The 10000-nt window shown below is 33.9% G+C and overlaps 1 protein-coding gene across 1 annotated transcript in view; it reads left to right on the top strand.

Annotated features, from left to right (window-relative positions):
* LOC106878420 (putative ATP-dependent RNA helicase DDX49) overlaps positions 1–10000 on the top strand; it is a 652269-nt gene that overhangs the window by 143379 nt on the left and 498890 nt on the right. The window contains exon 2 of the mRNA XM_052976052.2: positions 366–489. Within this exon, the coding sequence (XP_052832012.2) occupies positions 366–489 (124 nt within the window). The remainder of the gene's footprint in view (positions 1–365; positions 490–10000) is intronic.

A 10000-nucleotide genomic window follows, 5' to 3' on the forward strand; every position in this document is an offset into this window, starting at 1 on the left:
ATCGGTCTCCTTTGCCGAACCGCTAAGTTACGGGGACGTAAACACACCAGCATCGGTTGTCAAGTGATGTTGGAGGGACAAACACAGACACACAAAAACACACACACACATATATATACATACGACAGGCTTCTTTCAGTTTCTGTCTACCAAATCTACTCACAAGGCTTTGGTCGGCCCGAGGCTATAGTAGAAAACACTTGCACAAGGTGCCATGGAGTGGGACTGAACCCGGAACCATGTGGTTGGTAAGCAAGTTACTTACCACACAGCCACTCCTATGCCTTACTATAGTCTATAGTATATTAATTCATAATTTTTGAAAGTGGGTTTAATATTTTTTTCTTTTGTTTTATTGTTTCCAGGACAAGATTGTCTTGCAAGTGCTAAGACAGGAAGTGGGAAAACTGCAGCTTTTGCCCTGCCCATCCTTCAACTTCTCTCTGAGGATCCATATGGTATATTTGCTCTCATTGTGACACCAACACGGTAAGTAGTCTGAACTCAGTCTTTTTTGTATCTTTCGGATAAAGTAATTGATAATGTTGATGATAATGACGATCATTTGTCTGTTTTCCATGCTGGCATGGGTTGGACAGTTTGATAGTTGCTGGTAAGCTGGAGAGCTGCACCAATCCTCAATTGTCTGTTTTGGCATGGTTTCTACAGCTGTAATCCCTTCCTAATGCCAACCACTTAATAACATGTACTGGGTGATTTTTACATGGCACCAGCACCAATGCTTTATATGCCGGCACCAGCATGGGACTAGTGTGGGTGCCTTTTATGCGATCTCTTTAATTAATCTCTTCCTGAAATCTTATTTATTTTCTATGAAAGTAATTCCAAACACTTGAGGTGCCAAAAGAATCCTTTGCAGTCATTATCCACAATGCTATGTACAAGTATCTTTTTTACATAGAATTAATTATCAGTTATTCATAGTTTACCCTCGTTTCTTCTTAGTTATTGCTTTTAGGCCCTTTTATTGCTGTATTTCTAATGAAAATATATCTCCCTCTGCTATGCCTTTCATTTTTGAAGCAAATTATGAATTGAGACTAGTTTTGTAAACCAACTACAACTTTGTGTTTTATTAACACACAGATTGTACAAAACAGATCTGTACGGCACTGCATCTGTCTGTCAGTACTATACCACTTGAAGCAGCATGAAATGATCCCCCATCCCACTTCTCTTGTTTATAATTGTTATAATCACTCTTTTACTCTTTTACTTGTTTCAGTCATTTTCTTTGTAAGCCTAGTACTTATTCTAATCGGTCTCTTTTGCCGAACCGCTAAGTTACGGGGATGTAAACACACCAGCATCGGTTGTCAAGCGATGTTCGGGGGACAAACACAGACACACAAACACACACAAACAAACACAGACACAAACACAGACACACAAACACACACATACACACACATATATATACATATATACGACGGGCTTCTTTCAGTTTCCGTCTACCAAATCCACTCACAAGGCTTTGGTCGGCCTGAGGCTATAGTAGAAGACACTTGCCCAAGGTGCCATGCAGTGGGACTGAACCCGGAACCATGTGGTTGGTAAGCAAGCTACTTACCACAATCTAAGAGAGGAACCTCTCTCTCTGTCATTTATTTACATTCTGTAATACTTACTGTTAATACCAACCTATAGTGTTTTGAATTTTCGCAATGTCTTCCAGAGCTTTTGGAAGGAACTTTCTTTGAAAATTAGCTGCTAATTGTTCGATGAGTGATGACTTATTCAATGATTTAATTAAATAAATTAATGGCAGATAATGCTTTGGAAACGACAATTATAACAATATACCTCTTTCTTCTCTACACACTTCGATGTTTGACTTTTCCTCAAGTGATTTGGAGGAAATATTACCCGAAGAATGGTCAGACACCAAGCCTTTTGAAAGTGTTGGCTCAAAAATACTTTTATGGAACCTGTGTTACCAACTTTTACCATTAAATTTTAAGCAGTACAATCACCCAACACCCTGTTAATTTGTATGCAGAATGAATGAAAGCTATCAACTTTGTTCCTACATGTTTTGATGAAATTTATACACACCTAGGTATGTTATTTCTGACGAGTTTAACACCTCATCTGTAAATTTAATGAATAAGCTGCAAAATGGTTAAGGATATCCGTTTATTTTGTTTGTAATGTTTGTCTATGCTTGTTTAATTTGCATATAATTTATTACAAGCATTTTCCTTTTCACTATCTCTTTTAAGTGTATCTGTTTTTTATTTATACAGGTGTAATTAACAATTATACCTGTATAACTTTAAGTTTAGCACAAATGAGTACTTGGGTTAAAAAACAAAAAAAAACAAAAAAATGAAAAACACCTTTCTGCAGTGCTGCCAATTTTGACTAACCTGACCACAAGTAAACACACCATAGACATTTAACCTTCTATTTGCTGTTGCCGCAATTTGTCACCCACAAGTTTTCTCCCCTGTTGCTAGCTGCAAGTGCATTTTGTCACCTTGAGGAGGGTACTTAAAATAAAACACATTGCTACCTTTATTTCCAGTACTTAAATGTATAAACAGGCTACTTTCGATTCAGAACGACGCTAAACTTTTGTTTTCTAACACCATTTTCCTTGTTTATATACTACACACAAGGTCATTAAGCTTTGAAATCAAACTTAGTTTTTGGGATTTTATACCAAACAAAAATGGTTGCTCCTGCATTTGAAACTTTTCTGGAAATAATCTTGTTTGATTTGAACTCAGATGATGATTTTTTACTCAGACAGAGATCAAGGGTAAAATTATTCGAAGTGATAATGAAGACATAGACTGTGCTTGCAATTTATATTGAGAATGATGTACGGAGTGAATACTATCATCTGTGGTTGGCTGATTTAAGAAAAGTACTGGCCCCACAGAGGTACATTTCTGAGGGGCAACTCTTTTATCTACTCTTTAATGCATTACATAAAAATATTATTCATCCATTCCTTTATTAGTTTACAAAAAAATCAAGTCTGTCCACTCAATATAATGAAAGTTATAACAATTTTAAAACAGTAGGTGCTCATGTCTTTTGTTCCCTCAAAAATAATGCAGTGGCAGGGGCAACTTTTCTAGGGGCAAAATCAGTGTGCTAAAGGTTAAATAAACAAACCTTATTTTTGGTATTTTCTGTTCTGTCATTATTGTATTCAACTTTTGACTTGTCATCATTGTTTGTATCTCAAAGCAATTCTGATGGAGAGTACAGATAAAATCAGTTAACCCTTTAACATTTGGGCCAGATCTGGCCCAAATATTCTATCTATTTTTTGTCCAAACTGGCCATATCCAGCCTCTCACACCTACCCTACATTGTCATTCTAAAGATAAACAATCTTACCATTGAAAATCTCAAAGCTATGAGATAATACATGATTAATTGAAAACAATGTGAATAAATAAGCATTACATATGACAGTAACGCTAATGTTAAAGGGTTAAAAATAAGGCATCTAATTTTTCTTTCACATGAAAAGAAGCACCCAGTATATGCTGCAAAGTAATTTGTGTTAGGAAGGGCATCCAACCATAAACCATGTCATTGCTGACATTGTAGTTTGATACGGTACTGGGGCTCACTAATTCTTGTCAAAATGTCTAACTCATGCTATCATAGAAAACAGACTTTAAATGATGGTGATGATGATGAGTTAATAAACTCTCTGAATGTCTATTATTATATTTCTGGTAAAGAAGAGCTCTAATATCATCCCATTTGTTCATTTTGTTTTAGCATTTGTACAATTTCTCTTTTTACACTTTATCTAATGATTCTAGTTTTCAACTAACAGATTTAGATATTTTCACACTTCAGCATTTTAGCTTAACAGGCAAATTAATGATTATTAATGGAACAAGATGTGATTTGAAGATTATCTTACCAAATATATGTAGTTTCAGAGGCTTAGAAACAAAAACTTTCTTCAATTCTTAAAACCAATTCACAACTGATCTGTCTCGTGTGACATAAAACTTATCTTTTTTTAAAACATTTCATGAGTCTTTTTTTAGTTGGCTTGATATTTTATTCTTTGTTGCTATTTTTAAGCCATTAGCATTTAAGACCAGCCATATCAGGCTAAAATATTCTACCTGTTTAATGTTCAAACAGACTAGAAGCAGCCTCTCTCACCTATCTTACAATATCATTCTAAAAATAATCACATCGTTAAAACTACAAGATAATGCAAAGTACAGTAAAACCCCATTTAATTTATGCACTTTTTTTTGCAAAAGCAAAAATAAACTTTAGGTGGTGCAAGAATTACATGAGTAGATCGTATCCAGAATTTTGTTTTGAAAAATGACATACAGGAAGTCGACTCATTTAATGGCAGAATAGGTTTTTACAGAAAAAATATAATGAAGTTGACTTTTATTTATGCTGGACGGTATAACGCTTACTTTTTCTGTATAAATTTACTAAAACCATTAAATGGTTAACTACTTTTTGAAGTTTGATGTTCATGCTGGTAATCACAGTCTGGGCCATATTTTACATTGCTTGGAGTTTCTACCTATTGCAATGGAGCCCAGCAATTTCCTTAAATGGACCAGTTTTTCTCCACTTAGTGAGTCTAGATTGCGTTTGCACCAGGAAGCTGTTTGCTCACTTTCTCCACATTACAACACAATGAAATTCCTCACCACCAGTATCACCACTATCAGCTCTTACTGCATCTAATGTCGATGACAACATCATAATTCATCCTTACGCATGTAAATTCACTAAGTGAATATGACTTAGTGTTCCTACAGAAACCATCATTTACCTTATACGATGTTTAATGATATTTCACATTCATGTTGAATTATACAGCAATCTTATATTCTCTTCATAGAACACTTGTAAAGTATGTATTACCAGTTCTTTTGGTATAGTAGATTTTTGCTATCCTTGTTTATGTCTCCTCACAGATGTGTATATTCTAACAAGTTGCTTAAATTTTGCACGTTTCTTGTTCAATAAACACTGAGTTGAACTTGCAAAGCTGTTTATTTTCTCCTTTCGATTTTTAATGTTTAATTTAGTGGGTTACCAAACTATCAGTTTGGTCTCCTGGCTAAAACAGTAATGACAAATTTTTAAGTTTGCTTGACATTTTATAAGTGTGAAGGGGATTAAAATTGTGATACTCTGTATCAAAGGTTCTGACAAGAATAGGTAGAAAATCAGAGCTCGAGGCAAGAAGACACTTTTGACCAATCAGAATTCTGTTTACACAATCAGTTTGATCAGTTACCTTCCTCTGTCGATTCAGTAAAGTGTCATCCAAGCTGATGCTTATTGGTAATTAAAACTATTTTGCAACACTTGTGCGTATTTATCAGCTTTGTTTTTGTTGATAAGAATTATCAACAACTTTTCCTGTGATCATGATTTGAGAAGACACACAGCAGTATGCTAAAGATCGGACATAATCTCTTGTGGGCAAGAAATGTAAAATAAAGTTTATTATAAACAACACAAACATTTCGTAATTTAATAGCTTTCAATGTGATGCCTGTTAAACAAAAATTATTTTTATTTAGTGAAAATTTAATAAAATCTAATCATAAGTAAGTGAAATTATGCTTAATACAACTAAATTGAAAACCTTTTCCTCCTGGCCATATCAGCAATTCTGAAAACTTTTGGGTGCAAATTTTACATGAATAGAAGCTTTTTTAAACAAATTTTAACCTGAAAAATCGCCTGTGTAAATTACATGAGTTTTTACGGTAATGTGAATAGATAAGCATTATATTTGACTGGTTAATCTGACTGCTATTCAGATGACTGTCAAATATAATGCTTATTTCTTTAAAATTGTTTAGAATTAATCATAACCTATCTGGTACTTTCAAGATTTTGATGATGTGATTGTTTATTTTTTGAATGGCATTGTAGGGTAGGTGTGAGAGGCCAGGTCTGAACATAAAACAGGTAGAATATTTGACCAAATGTGATCAGTTTAAATGCTAAAGGGTTAAAGAAATATTGTAGTTTCTTAGTATGAAACCATCATAGGTGGATGTCATGTTTATTTTAAAAGTGAAGGTGTTAGGGTTAAAAGGGAAGCTGTTAGGTGAAGTGTGAAATTAGTCTAACACACCTTTTCTTTTGTTTACATTTTGCTTGGAGATAAGTTTCTGCCATTATTATGTGGAACACTTCAATTGGAATAACCAATAACAAACAGTCAATGGATTTTGAGTTAGACAGGATGAATGATTGGGTTTGGGTTCTTACCAAAATTTTGGAAGAGAAATATTTTATAAGTTTCCATTTCATTCTCTTTCTTGAAAAAATTGCTTTCACTATCATATTGCTGTCTGACTTGTTTACATTATTGGAAATCGAAGCATTTGGTTCAAGCCTCACTACATATTTATACTTGTCTCATAATTTTTTATTTGCTGCATTTGAAAATCAGTCGAATTCAGAATGATTTCTCAATATTTTCGAATCTGAAGGTTTTTATTTTTTAAATTTTTATTTAATATAGATTTCAAAAATAGTAGAATTTTATACAAAATAAGAAAAAGAAAGGAAAAATTATCCAAAATATTATGAGGATTCAAAATTCCACATTAGATGGAGTCACAATTTTCTGTTAACTTCACTCAGTTTATGATATCATTTTGATATAAATATAGAATGGTAGATATAAGGAGTTTTCGATGCTCTGCTAACATATATTCACAAGAAGTTCTGGGTGTTTTGGTAAAAGTTTTTCTCATTCTTTTTTTTCTTTTGGAACATGATTGGATCTTTTTTAAAATGGGGGCCACATTTTTCATTAATGAAACACTTTGAAACTTGGAACACTGGTAGAATGTGTCATATAAAACATCTTTTTCTCTTAGTCTTCTTAAAAAAAAAAAAAAAAGAAATCCCTAGGTTATTCCATGTTAAAGTTGTCGTATTTCTGTAATTTCAACCAATCACTGACGTCCATTCAGCCGATATACATTAAGTGCCGACTACATAAACAAACGATTCTGAAACAATTCTATCGGTGATAGGGTTAGGGTTAGGGTAAAACAGCAAATTTAAAAAGAAAAAAGCAAATAAAACGAAGAAAAAAAAAAGAAAATGAAAAAAGCAAATTTAAAATGAAAAAAGCAAATAAAACGAAGCTATGGCTTAATCAGCCAAAGGAGTAAATGTAAACAACTGAATACTTGTCAGTGATTAGTTGAAATTATCGAAATAAGACAATTTTTTACATGAAATAAATTCGAATACAAAAATATTTTTCTGTTCTATAACACAAAATAGATAAGTATATGAAGTTTGAAAGTCTTTCGGTACCAAAAACACTACGTTAAACATAAATGAAAAATGTGGCCCCCATTTTAAAAAAGATCCACATCATTCTGTCTGCACTTACACTAAAGTTCTTCACTAACTCTTCAGTACCATTTGGTTCTGAGTTCAAACCTTATTTCTGATCTTAGGAGTTGTAATAATAAAGTTTATTTTAATCTAACAGCAAGTATTAATTTATGTTCTGCCCTGTTATGTCTTCTAAGTTACTAGTTCAGCAAATAAAGGTTGATCAAATAAGTACAAGACAGAAATAAGTAGTGGAGTTGATAAAAACAATTAAAACTTTTGATAGCTGTGGTTCTTTCCCACCAATGAAGGCCCCTGTCCAATAACCAGCTACAGGCATTGTTGTGCAGTTAAGAAATCTGCACTTTTAGCTTTGATCTCACTGTGCAGCACTTTAGGCTGGTATCTTCTACTTCAGCCTTTGGTCGACCAGTTATTATCTTGTAGCTAATCAATTGCTTTTGAGTTACTGAAGCAGTATTCTAGAGCTGTCCATCTTGTTTTTCATGTAAGGTATTTTTTTTACACCCCACATTGAAACCTCTTTTATCTTTTACTTGTTCCAGTCATTAGACTGCAGCCATGCTGGGAGACACTAAAGGGTTCTCTCCATTACTTCTTTTTTTTTTTTAAGTCTGATACTTATTCTCTTGGCCTCTTTTGCCAAGCAATTAAGTTATGGAGATGTAAACAAACCAGCATCGGTTGTCAAGTAGTGATGGACAGAAACACACACACACATATATTTATATATGCATGATGGTTGGGACTGAACCTGGAATCATGTGGTTGGCTAGCAAATTGCTTACCACACGACCACACCTGTACCCATAATGTTTATGGGGAGAGTTGGTGCATAAACAAGTGTATCTGCCACTCAAGTGGGGTCATTTTGTGGACATATGGTGAGGAACACTCACAGACGCATATGCACTTATACACATACGTATGCACCAAATACGCACATGCACACCAAATGTATATATATGAGGACATACTGAAAAGCTTCTGACTCTCAGGGTATCACGAAAGGCCTGGTTGGTGGCCCAACCTTCTGAGTTCTTTTACTGGGCTTAGAAAAAATGACGGGCTGCTACCATAAGTGTGTGAATCTGAGAGGGGAATATGTTGGATAAGATCATAAATAATTGATCCTCTTGTATTTTCTTTTACCCAAAACTAGGAATGTTTAAGCACCCCTTGTATATACTATCAACCGCATGGCCAAAATGTGCTAAACATTTTACAGTTCTAACAAATAAGATCCATGTATTTAATGACATCCATGTCTGCATTCTTGTGTGCCTGTGCAGCTATGTGTGCATACATGTGTACATGCATACAAGCCTACATTGTTGATGCTGTCAAAATTCGAATGAAAGAGCCATGGAGAAAAAGCTAGTTTCTAAGTTAGAAACTGGTTCTTTCTTCACTTGTAAGAAAAATTTGTAGAACAATATCAGTGAAACATTGCTGTTGACATACATGCTTTTATACATACGTGCATATATGTAAGCAAACATAGGTACATACATATGTGTATATATGCATCCATGCATGCATATAGACATATATATATATATATATATATATATATATATATATATATATATATATATATACATGTGTGCATTCTTGCATATAAACATGTATATGATGCCTTCCATACAATTTCTGCATACCAAATTTCACACACAAGGCATCGGTCAGCTCAAGACTTATAGTAAAAGACACTTACTCTCAGTGCCATGCTCTGGGATAGAACCTGAAATCATGTAAATTGCAAGACAAATGTCTTAATCACACAGCCACTGTATATTTGTGTTTGTATTCATGACTACAGTCTAGAACTGGTATTATGACTGGGTCCCTATATGTCTTGCAACCTAGTGGTTTGACAAATAGAGATAGATGTAAGTTCTGGGGTTAATGTGATCATCTAAAATTCTTGAAAGCAGTGCTCTACTATGGCTGCAGTCCAATAATTGAAACAAGATTCCAATCAATAAAGGAAGTAACAGAATTCTTCAGAAAGAAGTTTGCGTCTAGTTTTTAAAACCTTATCTATTCCGCCTTAGGCATTTTGCTTCACCAGTTTCTTTTTTTTTTTTCATTTACCTTTTTGGTTAAATTTGTCTATTTTCAGTTTTTGAGGGATATTAATCTGTTAATCTGGGTTTCTTTTTTTTTTATGTTGTTGCATTTTACTGTTGAATATACCTGATTGGATTTGGATTTCATGAAAAAAAAAAAAAATTACTAAACATGCAAAACAATTATTAAGTGCTACAATTGCTTAAAGTTAGAAAAGGGTTCTATAACCCAATCCTCCTTGTATTTCCACTTTATACAAACTTTCTGGTAATTTAAAATGTAGTAGAACTGTTTCGGGTTTGTTCTGTATGCAAATGCACAAGAACTAGGATACTTTGCTAAAAGTTGGTATCCTCCTGCGATCAAACCTAGGCCTTGTGCCTTAACTACCTGACCTATCTCACCTTCGCTTTTAGACCCTGAAACATTAACTAACTCTCCTCTTTCCTTTAGGAAACAAACCATGCACTCACTCTCTCTTTCTGTGTGTCTGTATGTCTCTGCCTCTCTATCTCTCTCTCTTTCCATGTCTCAAACCAGTGAAATGTTT

This window comes from Octopus bimaculoides, chromosome 2, assembly GCF_046866305.1.
Source record: "Octopus bimaculoides isolate indiv1 chromosome 2, ASM4686630v1, whole genome shotgun sequence".
Taxonomy (NCBI): domain Eukaryota; kingdom Metazoa; phylum Mollusca; class Cephalopoda; order Octopoda; family Octopodidae; genus Octopus; species Octopus bimaculoides.